We start from the raw sequence: 17,509 nt of genomic DNA on the forward strand, positions 1-17,509 counted from the left end.
TCAACTTTCAAAATAACTCCCCAGAATCACTAAGTATAAAGACATATGCTAAACCGTAAGTCTCCAGCCCCTGAGCCTGGACTGGTACAGGTCTGTGGTTTGCTAGGGACCGGGCTGCACAGCAGGCGGTGAGCAGCGGGGGAGTGAGCATTACTGCCAGAGCTCCATCTCCTGTTAGATCAGCAGCAGCATTAGATAATTAATAGGAGCACAAACCCTGTTGTGAACTGCACATGTGAGGGAGCTAGGTTATGCCCTCCTTATGAGAATCTAATGTCTCGTGATTTGAGGTGAAACAGTTTCATCCCAAAACCATCCCCACCCCGGGTCCATGGAAAAATTGTTTTCCACAGAACCCATCCCTGGTGTCCAGAAGGTTGGGGACTGCTACACTAAATCACTTAAGATTGAATTTTATTTATGTTAAAAATATTTCGTCTGTCATGAAAATCAAATGACTGATCTCAGCATATAGCAACTTCAAAGCAATTGGAAATAGCTAAGTAGTGTACTTAGTGCTTTGACACTACATTTGTTGTCATAGACAACACCCTGTATAAAAGAATGGGGTAAGGTAGGCAGACACAAGCTAAATTTAAACAGGACAATGCAAACAGTTTCATTTGGTGAGGAAAACACTAATTCAAAACAAACAATTCCTTGAGTTTGTGTTAACAGATAAGTCTCAAAGGAAGTCATAATAGCTGTTAAACTAAAATATCAAAAACTTGATAATGTATTTTAAAAATTGTGCTTTTGTTTTTATTTAAATAGGATGGCAAAGATTTTAGTAGTTTATAGCCATCTGAAGAAATTGACGTTGTATTCCAGAGGTGGCAAACTACTGCCTGTAGGACCATATCTGGCCCATGGCTTGTTTTTGTAAAGTATATTTTTAAAGCATTTTTTTCGTTACTTTAAAGATGTTGCTTCACTGTCTTCTGTTTGGACAATAAATCCATTGTTATCCTTTTTTGTTTTTTTTTGCTTTATGTACCTTTTTTTTGTTGTTGTTAATCTGGCTACTTTTAAGATTTTTCTCTATCAGTTGTTTTGAGCGATTTGATTGTAATCTGCCTAGGTCTAGTTTTCTTGGCTTGTTTTTGTAAAGCAAGTATTTTTTTTTCTTTCATTACTTTAAAGATGTTGCTTCACTGTCTTCTGTTTTGTCCTGTTTTGGATAAGAAATCCGCCGTTATCTTTTTTTTTTTTTTTTTTTTTTTTTTTTGGCTTTTCTTTTCTCTGTGTAACTTCTTTTTTTTTTTTTTTTTTTTTTTTTTTTTTTTTAAATCTGGCTACTCTTAAAATTAGCTCCATCAGTGGTTTTGAGCAATTTGATTATAATCTGCCTAGGTCTAAAAGTTTTCTGCATGTTTCTTATGATTGGGGCTTGTTGAGCATTTTACTGGTTTATTGTTTTCATCAAATTTGGAAAGTTTTCATCCATCACTGTTTTCTTTTTTTGCAAAGAAGACTTTATTAGGTGCTTTCTCTCTCTTATGAGGATTTGGGTCGCTCCAGGTGAAACTCCAAATTACTAGACATTACACTGCTTCCTTCAGTTGTAGCAAATTTATCCCTATCCCACAGTGGGTGCTCAGGAAAGCATCTTGAGGGTGAATGGGTTTCCGGCCATTCATGATTAAGTTTGTCTGATGCTTTTGTTAGTTAAGATGTTCCTGTGTCATTTCTTAGAAGCAGTTTTGTGTCTCCCTCCAAATAGTCCACCACCTGGCTGCGCCCCACCTCCATCTGTCCCCCAGCTACCAGGTAATAGTGAATGGTTCAGAAGGTGCTGCTCTGGGGCAGCCAGGCCTTTAGCTGCAACACAAAACAATGAACAGCAGCAATTTCCAGCTCCCCCCATGGGTCTGATGCAAGGGCATTTTGATGGCATTCTAGTTGCACAGGATAGAGCAGTACGACAGAAGAAACACCACTGGCAGCACCTGGCAGGGGACAGGAGCCATGTTTGCAAGAGGCCTGGGCAGGCTGGGTGGCTTTTATCCATCATTTCTTCAAGTAATTGCTCTGTTCCCTCAATTCTTTCTTTCCTTTGGGGTTTCCAGTTACACATATGTTAAGCAGCTTAAAGTTCCACAGCTCACTGGTGGGGTTACATCCCAATACATCCATTGTAAGTTCAAAATGTCTTAAGTCAAAAATGCATTTAATGTGCCTAACCTACCAAACATCTTACTTTAGCCTAGCCTACCTTGAATATACTCAGAACACTTACATTAACCTATAGTTGGGCAAAACTATCTCACACAAAGCCTATATTATAAGATGTTGTATATTTCATGCAGTATATTGAGTACTATACTGAAAAACAGTGGTTTTATGGGTTCTTGAAGTATAGTTTCTACTGAATGTGTATTGCTTTGGCACCACGTAAAGTTGAAAAATTAAGTCTAACAGTTGTAAGTCACGGACCATCTATATATTTTATCTAATTTTTTGGTTTACTCAAACGAGGACAGTTTGTTTGGTCCCTTTTATTACATTGTAGCCTTGCTATCAAACAGCTATCAAGTGAAAGTTGTGATGTTGAGATTTTTCTTAGTCTGTTTTATGCTGCTATAACAGAGTATCTGAAACTGGGAAATTTATAAAATACAGAGATTTATTTCTCACAGTTCTGGAGGCAGGGAAGTCTGAGGTCAAGGGGCCTTTATCTAGTAAGTGCATTCTTGCCATGTCATCCCATGCTGGAATGGAAGGTCAAGAGAGCACTGGAGGTGGGGTGAGAGGAGACATGCTTGTGAGAGCAAGAGCACAAGCAAGGTGGGGGTGGTACATGCAAGAGGGAGCCAAAAGCTTTTATAACAAACCCACTCTCATGATAACCCACTTCCTCCTCAACAATCCATTCATGGGGGCAGAGCCTTCATAACCTAATCACCTCTTAAAGGTCCCACTTCTCAACACTTTGCATTAGTGGTTTAAGTTTCCAACACAACTTTGGGGGAAGACATTCAAATAATAGCAATATTTAAGATTTTGTGGTTGAGTAATTCCAGGCAGTGATACAGAGCTGGACCATGGGTATAGGGGAGTAGAGATGTGAAGTTAATTTGATTCATCACAGAGACTTTGAAGTCATTTAAATTAATAGATTTGGGGTGAAGGGTAACACTTCAAACCAAGAACCAAAGTTGTGAAGTTTTAATACTGCATGTTTTATGTGTTTCAGCGGGAAAATACTCATAAAATTATGTTAAATTGTCTTGTCTTTCCTTCTAGAACCTTCTGATAACTTAAGAGAGATTCTCCAAAATGTGGCCAGATTGCAAGGAGTATCAAATATGAGAAAGCTAGGCCATCTGAATAACTTTACTAAGGTAAGTAACTTGAATTTTTATTATTATCTAAAATTCTTTGTTCCTTACCACACTACTAAATGTTTCTTGACCATCATTAAATACAAATTCTTGTGTATTCACTCAGCATTAATGCTTTTCTTTCCTGCTTCTCATGGATTTTGTCCTGTGTATCTTAAACTTAAAAATGTATTTGTGTAATGGAATCATTATATCTTTGTTATAGAAAATTTGGTAGGTTCAGAAAAGAATACAATCACAGAAATTTACAGTTCAACCTTTTATTCACATAAAGATGCATTTCTTTTGCCTTCTACTCATTTTACTTGATAATATATGGTACAGGCATACATTGGAGATACTGTAGGTGTGATTCTAAACCACTGCAATAAAATGAATGCTGTAATAAAGGAAGTCACGAGTTTTTTGGTTTCCCGGTGAGTATAAAAAGTTATGTTTATACTATAGTGTAGTCTGTTAAGTGTACAATAGTATTATGTTTAAAAAAATGTATGTACCTTAATTTAAAAATACTGATTAAAAAATACAGTCATCTGAGCCGTCAGCAAATTGTGGGGGTTTTTTTGTTGGTGGAGGAACTTGCCTCAATGTCGATGGCTGCTGCCTTATCAGAGTAGTGGTTGCTGAAGGTTGAGGTGACTGTAGCGATTTCTTAAAATAAGACAGCAATGAAGTTTGCCGCATTGACTCTTTCTCTCATGAAAGATTTCTCTGTAGCATGCAGTGCTGTTTGATAGCATTTTTCTTTCAAAATTGGAGTTAGTCCTCTCAAACCCTGCCACTGCTGTATCAACTAAGTTTCTGTAATATTCTGAATTATTTGTTGTCATTTCAACAGTGTTCACAGCATCTTCACCAGGAATAGATTTCATGAAACCCCGTTTTTGCTTATCCATAAGAGGAAACTCTTTATCCATTAAAGCTTTTTCATGAGATTGCAGCAATTCAGTCGCATCTTCAGGCTCCAACTCTAATTCTAGTTCTCTTGCTATTTCTTCCACGTCTGCAGTGACTCCTTCCACTGACACCTTGAATGCCTCAAAGTCATCCATGAGTATTGGAATAAACTTCTTCCAAATTCCTGTTAGTGTTGAGATTTTGATTTCCTCCCATGAATCAGGAATGTTCTTAATGGCATCTGGAATGATGAATCCTTTCCAGAAGATTTTCAGTTTACTTTGACCAGATCCATCAGAGGAATCACTATCTGTGTAGTGTTACTACTATCTCTTGTAGTGTTACAAAATGTATTTCATTAAAATAAGACTTGAAAATCAAAATTATTCCCCAATTCCCCGATTCATGGGCTGCAGAATGGATGTTGTGTTAGCAAGCATGAAAACAACATTAATCTCCTTGTGACTATCAGCTCTTGGGTGACTAGGTGCATTGTCAATGAGCAGTAATATTTTGAAAGAAATCTTTTTTTTTTTTTTTCTGAGCGATAGCAAATACTGTTTTCTCAACAGTACGTTTAAAATATTTAGTAAACCATGCTGTAAACAGATGTGCTGTCATCCAGGCATTGTTCCATTTGTAAAGCACAGACAAAGCAGCTTTAGCATAATTCTTAAGATCTCTAGGATTTTCAGAATAGTAAATGATCATTGGGTTCAATCTAAAGTCACAAGCTGCATTAGCCCCAGACATGAGTCAGCCTGTCTTTTGAAGCTTTGAAGCCAGACATTGACTTCTCTTTAGCTATGAAAGTTCTCGATAGCATCTTCTTCCAGTTGAAGATTGTTTCATCTGTGTTGAAAATCTGTTGTCTAGTGTAGCTACCTTGGTCAGTGATCTTAGCTGTGTCTGCTGAATAACTTGTTGCAGCTTTTGTATCAGCACCTACTGCTTTACCTTGCCATTTTATGTTATGGAGATGGGTTCTTTCCTTTAACCTCATGAACCATTCACACTTTTCTTCTGCAGCTTCCTCACCTCTGTCAGCCTTCATAACATTTAAGAGAGTTAGGGCCTTGCTTGCTCTGGGTTAGGCTTTAGTTTAAAGGAATGTTGGTAGCCAGTTTAATCTTCTATCTGGACCACTAAAACTTTCTATCAGCAGTAAGTCTGTTTTGCCTTCATATTATTTGTGTGTTTATTGGAGTAGTACTTTTAATTTTCTTCAAGAACTTTTCCTTTGCATTCACAACTTGGCTACCTGTTTGTCACAAGAGGCCTCTCTGGACTTTCTTCACTAAGCTCAATCTTTAACTTGTGATTTAAAGCGAGAGATGGTTGACTCTCCTTTTTACTTGAACACTTAGAGGCCATTATAGTGTTATTAATTTGCCCAATTTTACTAAATATTGTATCTGAGGAAATAGGCCCAAGGAGAAAGGGAGAGACAGAAACAGCCAGTTGGTGGAGCAGTTGGAACACGTATTTATTAAGTTCATCATCCTATATGGGTCCAGTTCATCTTGCCCCAAAACAATGATAATAGTTACATTGAGGATCACTGATCATAGATCACCCTAACAGACAGTAATAATAATGAAAACATTTTTAGTATTGTAAGAATTGCCAAAATGTGACAGACACACAAAGTGAGCTCATGCGTTTGGAAAAATGGCACCAATGAACTTGCTTGATGCAGGTTTGCCACAAACCTTCAACGTGTAAAAAACACAGCATCTGTGAAGCTCCATAAAATGAAGTATGCTTGTAAGTATTCGTATTTAACTACATATGTGTGCCATATTTAATAAATATAGCCATAAACCCAAAGAACTATATTATAACTTTCTCTTTTCCTGATGTTGTATCCCCATTATTTGGATCTAAATTAGAGCCCACATTGTAGGGGCCCTGGTCCCAAATAAACATTGATTTGATCTCTAATAGCAGCCCAGAATTCTTGAGTTTGATGAGTGGATTGGTATATTTCTCAGCCTTGTAATGCTGGACAGCCAATTCATGCAAACACTAAAATGCCTGCTATTTTGGGAGATACCCTAAAATAGAAAACAGAATGGGTCTTTGGGATAACGTTCCCCTTACCTTTTAGTATTTCAAATATAAATTGTTTTTGATGAAAGAATTATTTTATGTTTTAACCCTTTGCTACTCAAAATATCCACAGTTCATCGGTATTGGTATTGCCTTGAAGCTTGTTTGAAAATGTGCTATTTTAGCCCCACCCCCGACCTACTAAATCAGGATCTACAGTTCAATAAAGAGTCTCAAGCAAACGTATGTGTACATTCAAGTTTGAGCTGCACTGTTTTAATCCTTCCAAATATTCTTTAAGTAATTGAACTGTGACTTGGATTTGATTTTTATTTCATAGAAATAGAAGGGGATGAGAATATAGTCACTGTGTAATACAATTTTTTTATGCAGTATAGTGCAATAAATATAGGTTGAGTTTTTTTCTATAGCTAGGAAGCGAGCACATAGGCATTTATTTTTCCTTAGTGAAGTTTTAAAATATTCTGGCTCTTTTTTAATATATAAGACATGAGAAAATGATTTTATTTGAGGGATGAGAAAGTCATTTTTAAAAAAAAACTTTTAAAAACATTGAATAGGTACTGGAGAATGGGCTTTCAGAAATATGTTTCTGTATTTTGTAGTGTGAGTGAATGTAATGAAAATCTTCAAACATCTTTCTTCAACATGGTGGTGAGATAATGTCACATCTTTAAGACTCCAACATTGTTCCAAGGTTGCAAAATGCATCTTCTAGTTTCATTGTCTTTTATTAAATTTTACAATTTTATTTCACCAATCTTCACTTAATTCAAATAAGCCTCACTTTCTTAGTTTTAACCATTAAAAACAATTATAATAGAGGTCTGTGTCCTGTTTGCAATTATAATTGCTGTTATAACCAAGTTTGGACACCTTGATATATAGTTCCACATCTCTTGCCAATTAGGATTCTGAAAGTTGGGGATGGAGGTAAAAATGGCAGTAATTCCTGTTATTTTACTTTGTTACCAGCATGGTCCCTACAGCAATCTTAAAAATCTAGAATAGTGTTGCCTAATAGAAATATAATATGAGCCACATATGTAATTTTAAATTTCCTAGTAGCCATACTAAAACAGTAAAAAAAAAATGACATTAATTTTTAATATTTTTATTAAGCCAGTATATCTAAAACATTATCATTTGATGTAATTAGTATAAAATATTATTAAATGTTATTTTGCTGTTTTTTCATACTAAAATTTTGAAAGCAAGTTTATAAGACTAGCCACATTTCCAGTGCTCATAGCCACTTGTGACTAGTAGCTAGTAACCACATTGGACAGTGAAGATACACAGCTTTTTGGAACAGGAGTGGCTTAAAAGCCTTCATTTCTAGGAATCTGTTGAACACCTCTTATTCTCCCTTCTCATTTATTTCTCTCTGGGTCCCAGGTTCTCTTGCATGAGGATTAGTTTCCCTTTTTTCTTTATTCTTCTCTCTCCAGTTTCCTTGTTTTCTGTCAGTCTAAATTTCCCCTACAGTATTTCACTAAGTTATTCACTCCACCTCCTCTCTCTTTCTTGATTTGTGCTCCCCCACTGTCTTCTGCCTTTACTCCTTCTCATCCCTTCTCTACTTCTTCCTTTTTCCCCTCTTCATCTTCTCACTCTTCTTTCTTCACCCTTCCTTGTCACCTTTCTCGTCCTCCATCTTTTCTCAGTCCCTTTGCCGCCTTTTCTCTTCCCCCCTCCTTCCTTTTCTCTGTTGTACCACTGTAGAGTGTGCAGTGATATCTCTCTGTAATGAAGGCTCTAAACTTTTGTACTTTTTATAGTCTTGTTTGTTTTTTGTTTTACCATATCCTTTAAAAAATGATTTTCATATATCCCTCTGGCCTTGGTGCAAGCTTTGCAGCAGCCCCTTTCTTTGCTATGTTGCTGTGATTTTAAAATCCTGATAGCCAAACTTATTAGAATTTGTCTGTTCTAAGAGTGAGTACGCCCGAGTCACGATCTTAGGGGCTGTCCTCTGAATAGAGTCCATGAACTTTGGACTTGATAAAATCTGTTTTGACTGCTTAGTGATGTGCTGGGAAAAGCGTGAGCTTTAGATCAAACAGATGGAGACTTGAAGCACAACTGTGATTAACTGTGAGGGCAATCTTAGGCAGATTTCTTTAACTCAGAGGTAATCTTGCTTTCTGTAGAGGCAAGGTCTCAGTCTAGTGCCTGGCACATAATATGTGCTCTGTAATAGGCGGTGCCTTGATTCAACCTCATGTTTGGTTTTTGTGTTTTTTTGTTCTTTTTGTCACCTCTCTAGTTTTTTAGCTGACTATAAGGTGGTGAGTCTGCTTAATAGTTTGAGTTGTCAATTGGTAAACTATTACTGTAAATCAGGGTTCTTCAATGCCGGCATTACTTACAAATTGAGCTAGATTATTATTTGTTTTGAGAAGCTGCTGTGTGTATTTTAGGGTGTTCAGCATTGTCCCTGGCCTCTACCTACTAGATGCCAGTAGCACCCCTGCCCTAAACCAGTTGTGACAAGCAGAAATGTCTCCAGATATTGCCAAATGTTCCCTGGGAGACAAAATTGCCCCCCATTAAGGACCATTTCTGTAAATAAATGTGTGTGTAGATTTTATTATAAAATTTATTCAAATATGCAGCACAAAACAAACACTGAATTTAATTGTACTGTGTCTTGAATTCCATTTGTTAGAGACCTGAGTTTATAAATATTTAGGTAACTAGTATTCCTATAAAACCTGTAAATTCATTCATTTGCTTATTGAGTAAAATTTAGGAATTCTCAGAAATTTCTAAGAATAGCTCTATAGAATAAGAAAATAAGAAAAATAATTATGATACCAGGACTAGTGGAGTTTGTTTGCCACCCTCTTCTGTGTTTCCATTTAGTTGATAGATATGCCTACTAAATTTTATCTGTTTTATTATTTATTGTGGGTTGCTCTGTTATTAAACCGAGTTTCTCAAACACAAAAAAATACATAATGTTTATTTTTCCACCCTCATATCCCTCTCTACTCCAAAGTGTGTCACATAATATGTGTTTAATTAATGGTATTAGATTGGGAAGATGATGCATTTTAAATATGAGTTTTTGTTTTTACTGGCATTTGTTTTGTTATTAAGTATAAGCCTGTTAGGATTAATTTATCTTACTAAAACAGTGACATTAAAATGTTGTATAGGGTGAACTTCAGCTTCAAAACTAAACCTCCTTTTAAGGTATAAAGAAAGGGAGCTAGTGATGTGATCCTTTAACCATGTGAATGTCACACACCCATGCTTGCCTTCTGACATCATCTCACTGGATAAAGTAATGTGTATAGCAGACTGCTGATGAATATAATCTTAGTATTCTATTTTTAAAACTGACAACATGCTCATAATCTAAAGACCTGCTTTTTGAAGATGAAAATATTTAAACTCTTTCATATCTTAAAAGTTCTCTTTTCCTATACTTAATCTCATATATTTATATTAAAAGAAGCTTTAAAGGAATATTTATTTTGTTCTGCTTTTTAAAAACTTTAAGGTATAAGCTGAGTATAAAAAAATTAAAATGGTACAGAAGAATATATGATAAAAAGTGAAACTCTTCCCTTTCATACCCTTCCCACCCACCTCCCTGTTCTGACAGAAATACCACTCTCCAGCGGTAACCACTAGAAAATATTTATCCTTTTCTGGTATAATTATAAATATAAATGTGTGTGTGTGTATTTTCTTGGGAATTGTGATATTTAAATGAGCTAAACAAAATGAAGAGTTTACTATTGTGCTCAGTTTATTTGCCATTTATTATACAGTTATACATCATTTATTTACCATTATTACCCAGGATATGTTCAAGGAATGTATCATTAGGTGATTTCATCGTTTTGTGAACATCATAGAGTGTACTTACACAATCATTGATGGTGTAGTGTACTACATGTCCAGGCTATATGGTATAGTCTGTTGCTCTTAGGCTATGAACCTGTAAAGCATATTACTGTACTGAATACTGTAGGCAGTTGTAACACAATGGTAAGTGTCTAAACATAGAAAAGATACAGTAAAAATATAGTATTATAATCTTATGGTACCACAGTCGTACATGTGATCCATCATTGATCGAAAAGTCATTATGCAGTGCATGACTGTAGATGTATATGCAAAAAGGTATTTTTAAAATGAGGATGTGATATATGTGTATATAAATGTGTATGTGTGTATATATATCTGTGTATGTATATGTATATTGACTTGCAGTTTGCTGCTTTCCACATCCCGATATATCATAGGATGCTTTCCTTTTCTATACATACCAATCTACTTTTTTTTGTAGCTCTGTGTGTGTGTGTGTGTTTATGTCTAAATTGCCATGTGAAAGACTGCCATGGAATTCTAATATGTGAGATAACATTTTTTAAAATTAGGGTTGTTATTTCTTTTACTTATTTGGAAGAGCTATTTAACCTTCAAAGTAATACAAGTAAAATGGGAGTAGCATTTAGAACTACCTAGTTTTAACTAGTCATTACATTTTTTAAAACATGATCATTTAATAAACATAGACAAATTTTTAATACTTGGAGATAATTTATGGTTCTGTTGTAATCTTTGTCAGAATATAATTGTTTATAGCCCTTTTTGAATATTTTAGTATTTGTGTAAGAAAGTCATATAGATTTATTGTAACAAATAACAGATTGATTAACTGAGGATGGACGTGGATTTTAGTAGGCAAACCAGTGACATTATCAAAATCTTTAACCCATCTTAAAATAAGATTTGTATAATAGTATTTGTTTTGCTTGTATAAAAATGTTAAGTTTAACGTGTTATACTCATAAAATAATTGTGAACTTAAGATACTGAATGTTTAGCTTGATTATAAGTAACAAATTCAGCAAACCTAATTCATCTTAGGTAAAATATAAAGAAGTTACTTGTGTACATAATTAGGAATATCAAATGTTGGATCCTAATTTCAGACAAGACAACCCAGGGGTTGAGACACTGTCAGTTACATGCTGCCACTCTACTTTTCATTCCTATTTTCTTTCAGGTTGTCTTCGTTCTCAGGTAAACACTTTCCATGGGACTAAGATAAGATACATCATCCTTAATACTTCTAGTCTTGAAAAGCAGAGAGTACGCTCTCTTAACATCTTTGTATATGAACTCTGATGTTATTTGGTCATGTTTAGCTAGACGTTGTGACCGATAGCCAATTAAAAAAATACATGGATGGCATGGGGAGTGCCAAACCCAATGAAAAGTGTGGTGTCGTCTAATAATTTAGCATTTTATGTGACTGTTAACGCAAATTCTTACATTTTGTAATGTCTTTAACAATTTCTAAACATAGTCAATGATTTGTTCATAATATATAATAACAAGCCTATGAAATAGGGTAGACAATTACATTTTAATGACTTACATTAATATAGGAGATAGGATGTCACCAGTAATGGCTAAAATAGTAGTGACAAAACTACCTAATGGTTGAAGATTAATTAGCAGCTCGATTATTAGTAGAGGCTTCACAGGATGCCCATGTTTTAACTCACTCTGTGTTCTTCTGTTTCTTCTTGTGTCTTTCATAGTATATTAGTCCATTCTCACACTGCTGTAAAGAACTGCCCGAGACTGGGTAATTAAAGGAAAGATGTTTAATTGACTCACAGTTCCACAAGGCTGGGGAGACCTAAGGAAACTTATAATCATGGTGCAAAGGGAAGCAAACGTGTCCTTCTTTACATGGTGGCAGGAGAGATAATGAGTTCTGAGTGAAGGGGGAAGGAAGCTCCTTATAAAACCACTGATAGTGAGTTCTCTCAGAGGACTTTTTAAGGGGAAGTCCCTTATAAAAGCAGTGATAGTGAGTTCTCTCAGATCTCATGAGAACTCACTCACTATTATGAGAACAGCATGGAGGAAATGACCACATGATTCAAGTATTTTCACCTGGTTCCATCCTTGACACATGAGGATTATTACAATTCAAGGTGAAATTTAGGTGGGAACACAGAGCCAAACCTTTTAATTCTTCCCTGGCCCCTCCAAAGTCTCATGTCCTCACATTTCAGAACACAAATATGCCCTTTCAACAGTTTCCCAAAGTCTTAACTCATTCCAGCATTAACCCAAAAGTCCAAGTCCAAAGTTTCATTGGAGACAAGGCAAGTCCCTTCTGCCTATGAGTCTGTTAAATCAAAAGCAAGTTAGTTACATCCTAGATACAGTGAGGGTACAGGCATTGGGTAAATACTCCCATTCCAAAGGGGAGAAATTGGCCAAAACGAAAGAACTACTACAGGCCCCATGCAAGTGCAAAACTCAATAGGGCAGTCATTAAACCTTCAAGTTCCAAAATGTTCTCCTTTGACTCCATGTCTCACATCCAGGTCACGCTGATGTAAGAAGTGAGCTCCCACAGCGTTGGGCAGCTCTGCCTCTGTCGCTTTGCAGGATACAGCACCCCCTTCTGTCTGCTTTCATGGGCTGGAATTGAGTGCCTGTGGTTTTTCCAGGTGCACAGTGCAAGCTGTCGGTGGATCTCCCATTCTGGGATCTGGAGAATAGTGGCCCTCTTCTCACAGCTCTACTAGGCAGTACCCCAGTGTGGACTCTGTGGGAGCTCCAACCCCATATTTCCCTTCCGCAGTGTCCTAGCAGAGGTTCTCCATGAGGGCTCCACCCCTGCAGCACACTTCTGCGTGGACATCCATGCATTTTCATACACCATCTGAAATCTAGACGGAGGTTACCAAACCTCAGTTCTTGACTTCTATGTACCCACAGGCCCAACACCATGTGTAAATCGCCAAGGCTTGGGGCTTGCACCATCTGAAGCAACTGCCTGAGCTCTATGTTGCCCCTTTTAGCTGTAGCTGGGATACAGGGCACTAAAGACTACACAAAGCAGCAAGTCCCTGGGCCCTGACCAGGAAACCACTTTTTCCCCCTAGGCCTCTGGGTCTGTGATGGGAGGGGCTGCCATGAAGATCTCTGACATGCCTTGGAGACATTTTCCCTATTGTCTTGGTAACTAACATTCAGATCCTTGTTACTTATGCAAATTTCTGTGGCCAGCTTGAATTTCTCCTCAGAAAATGGAGGAGAAATTTTTCTTTTCTGTTGCATCATCGGGCTGCAAAGTTTTCAAACTTTTATGCTTTGCTTCACTTTTAAACATAAGTTCCAATTCCAAATTGTATCGTTGTGAATATATAAAACTGAATGCTTTATAGAGCAACCAAGTTACCTCCTGAATGCTTTGCTGCTTAGAATTTTTTTCCGCCAGATATCCTAAATCATTTCTCTCAAGTTCAGAGTTCACAGATCTCTAGTGCAGGGGCAAAATGCTGTCAGTCTCTTTGTTGAAGCATAGCAAGAATCACCTTTATTCCACTTCCCAACAAGTTCATCATCTCCATCTCAGACCATCTTAGCCTGGACTTCATTGTTCATATCACTATCAGCAATTTGATCAAAGCCATTCAACAAGTCTCTAGGAAGTTCCAAACTTTCCCACATTTTCCTGTCTTCTTCTGAGCCCTCTAAACTATTCCAGTCTCTGTCTGTTAACCCAGTTCCAAAGTCACTTCCACATGTCGTGTATGTTTACAGCAGTGCCCCACTCTCTGTGGTACCAGTTTACTGTGTTAGTCTGTTCTCGCAGTACTATAAAGAGCTGCCCGAGATTGGATAATTTATAAAGGAAAGAGGTTAAATTGACTTACAGTTCTGCATGGCTAGGGAGACCTCAGGGAACTTACAATCATGGTGGAAGGGGAATCAAACACATCCTTCTTCACATGGCAGCAGGAGGGAAAAATGAGTGCCAGGCAAAGGGGGAAGCCCTTTATAAAACCTGCAGATAGCATGAGAACTCACTGTCAGATGAGATTGGGTGTGTTCAGGGTGATATGGTCATAGACGGAACTCATTATCATGTGAACAGCATGGTGGAAACCGCCCCCATGATTCAGTTATCTCCACCAGGTCCTGCCCTTGGCACGTGAGGATTATTAGAATTCAAGGTGAGATTTTGGTGGGGACACAGAGCCAAACCATATCACATACAGAAAAAGCTAAAGAGATTAATGTTTACCTTAGGGTTTGGTTATTTAAATTAGGAGATAACTAGTAAGGTAGTCATCACAAGAAATTTGTATCAAAGTCTTTCTTATAGTATTTTGAGATTTATATGTGAACTCTTAGTGATTAACAGTAAAAGTATATTTCTTTGATAATCCAAAATTTAGAATTCTATTACTATCTTCTTTCTTATTCCCAATATATATGTGAATTTAGTTACACATAGAAAGTTTAATCACTGCTTGGGATAATTCTGATTCAAAAGGTTTTTCATTTAAGATTGATTAAAGCCCTCTTATACAATCCTGGAAACAACCTGAAAGCATTTAACCATTGTTGAATTCCATTTACTATCTCTGGAAAATAGGCACTAATTAATAACAAATATACTGTGTTTCTGCCATAATTGTTCTTTTTAGTTATTTATGATTTTCCAGTTTCCAGCTGATTCACCATCTTTCTCAAAAATTTTTCTTGCAATTGAAATGCATCAACATTAATAATCAGAAAATGATACACCTCTATACACTTTTTAAATTGTGCATGTTTGTTTTTTAAGATTATAATACCTTCGAATTTTGTTTAACTTTTTCCCTAAAACTGCTAACTCTAGGAAATGTTAAGTGGTAAATGGTCATGTATTTTTCTGGTCTGAGAAGGTAGATAATTTGAAAATTGTGTTCTCTGAATCTATAGTTTTCTACAAGGTTGGCAAGTATGAGAAACATAATGCAGGAAATGAGAGTCAAGTACACACTTAGGGGAAAAAACAACCCTTTAAAGGACAAGACTTTGTATATTTGTAGAATTTTACAACCTTTCATTTTATTAACATTCATTGTTCCTGTAGCAGAAGAATGGAAATACTGCCTTTTTAAGCAGTTGAGTTGATATGTGTAAATTATAATTTAAGAAAGTGACATTTTTTCCCAGTTTAAAAGCACAATATTTTGTATGTTGATATAAACAAATTCTAACCTTAATTTTTCTATATTATTTATATTTGGATATTCCCAAGGATGAAGTAATCATAGCTAGTGACCATAGTTTTCTTTCTTATGCATGTATGGTACCACATAGTGATAATGCTAGTATTCTGAAATATGTGAGAAATCTTTAAAAATAATAATTTATTTTAAGTAGTGAAAGTGTAGTTGTTTATGTTTTAATTCTTTGAAATGGGCAGTTTTTTTATGGTATATTTTTAGTTAGCAGTTCTGGAGAAAACAATAGTTAAATTTTCTTATTTGTTTTATGTATATATATAGCCAGGGTGCAGTTCTCCAGACTCTTGATGCCACATTTGAGGCTGGAGAAATGAAATAAGATGGTAATATTCAGTTGTTTTTTTACTTCCCCTAATCCCCAACCCTGTGTAAATAATTTCAATATAAAATTGTAGTAATGTTTTTCACAGTGGGCTCTGGCCTCACACTGGTTTGATCTGATTTCCAGCTTTACCACTTAATTACCTTTGTGGCCTTAGGAAGTCATATTAACCTTTCTAAGCCTCAGTTGTTTTCATGTACAGAAATACTACTAGGGTTGAGAAGATTAACAGTCAATAATTGTTACTTCTGTGTATATTCATCAATACTATATATAAAACTGTTCCTACATGGTGTGATACATGTTTAATTGTGAACATTTATAAAATACACAAAAATGCAGAGGAGAATAAATTATCTGTGATTCTACTTTCTTTTTTGTTGTTAAATTTTTGGTGTTAAATTTTAATGTGTACGCTTTTTTTTAAAGTGTGTCTTTAAGAAATGTATCTTACGGAATCTTTTCCCTACTTAGCAATAGATTATGCATATTTTTTCTTATTATATATTATTTTAATGGCCTCATAAAGTTCCTCCTTTACAAACATTTTATTTCTGTTTCTTTAATGTTGTAAATAATGTCATAAGCACCTTGTACTTGAACCTACTTTATATTAATAAAATAATTTAAAATACATAAATCTCCAAAAGTGGATCTTGATCTTAGTGCATCTTTCCAATTTAGTTTATAAGATATTTTCAGTTTTCAATCCCATTACCAATATATAATAATATTTAAAATAATATTTTGCAATATATCTAAAAATAATATTATAGTAATATACAATATTTTAAACTATTTTTTGAAATATTTACAATAATAAAATAATGTTATACAATAATATTTAAAACAATATTTTGCCATTTTTGTGAGTTTTAAGTAGAACTTTGCAATTCATTTGATTTGGGTTTTAGGATAAATGAATATATGTCATATTTATTTGTCAATTATATTTCTTCAGTAAATTCCTTGTACATTTTCTTTGCCTGTCCTTCTTTGGGGTCCCGAGAAGTCTCTCCTCAATTTGTTTGAATCTTTTACATTATAAGGGTCTGTATTAGTTTGCTAGGTGAAGATGGAATGCTATGAGCTGAATTGTGTCTCGTCAAAATTTGTGTGTTGAATTTCTAACCTCCAGTACCTCAGAATGTGACTGTATTTGGAGATAGGGCCTTTGAAAAAGGTAATTAAGGAAAAATGCGGTCATATGGGTGGGTGGGCCTAATCCAGTATAACCTCTTAAAAAAGTGTAGATTAGGAGACAGACATACACATAGGAAGATACAGAAAATAGTCATATGTAAGGCAAGGAGAGAGACTTTGAAAAAAACAACCCTGCCAACACCTTGATCTTAGACTTCTGGCCTCCAGAGTTATGAAAAAGTAAATTTCTGTTGTTTAAGCCACCCAGTCTGTGATATATGTTATAGTAGCCCTAGCAAACTACATACAGTGCCTTAACCTTTTTCTTACCGTACTTGTTGTAAATATTTTTTACTAACATATTATGTCACTTTTAATTTTAGGTATATGGTTGGTTTTTTAGAGGTATAGAAGTTTTATCTCAAAACTTAGAAATGTTTATGTTGTTTTAAATATGTATGTATAAAAATGCATTCTTTTAAATTTTTAACTACTTGCAATACTGTACAAGACAGTAAAAACAAAAGAAAAACATTATTTATACTCTTTGAAAGTCTGAAGCCTCTTTGTTCGTCATATCAAAATTTTAAGGAATACCAGTATTGTAATATCAGCAGTGTTGCAATATCTGATAGCAGCTATTCTGGTCCTGTCTC

General features: G+C 35.5%; 1 protein-coding gene and 1 pseudogene across 9 annotated transcripts in view; one reads left to right on the forward strand and one right to left on the reverse strand.

Moving 5' to 3' along the window:
* The window catches only part of RICTOR (RPTOR independent companion of MTOR complex 2), a 127,830-nt gene that overhangs the window by 44,255 nt on the left and 66,066 nt on the right, over nucleotides 1-17,509 (forward strand). For all 9 annotated transcript variants that reach the window (XM_007961445.3, XM_037990776.2, XM_007961446.3 and 6 more), the window contains one exon: nucleotides 3,247-3,344. In XM_007961445.3, the coding sequence (XP_007959636.1) occupies nucleotides 3,247-3,344 (98 nt within the window). The remainder of the gene's footprint in view (nucleotides 1-3,246; nucleotides 3,345-17,509) is intronic.
* Nucleotides 1,255-2,436, reverse strand: LOC140711525 (androgen-induced gene 1 protein-like; annotated as a pseudogene).

Source organism: Chlorocebus sabaeus, chromosome 4 (genome assembly GCF_047675955.1).
Source record: "Chlorocebus sabaeus isolate Y175 chromosome 4, mChlSab1.0.hap1, whole genome shotgun sequence".
Classification (NCBI taxonomy): Eukaryota; Metazoa; Chordata; class Mammalia; order Primates; family Cercopithecidae; genus Chlorocebus; species Chlorocebus sabaeus.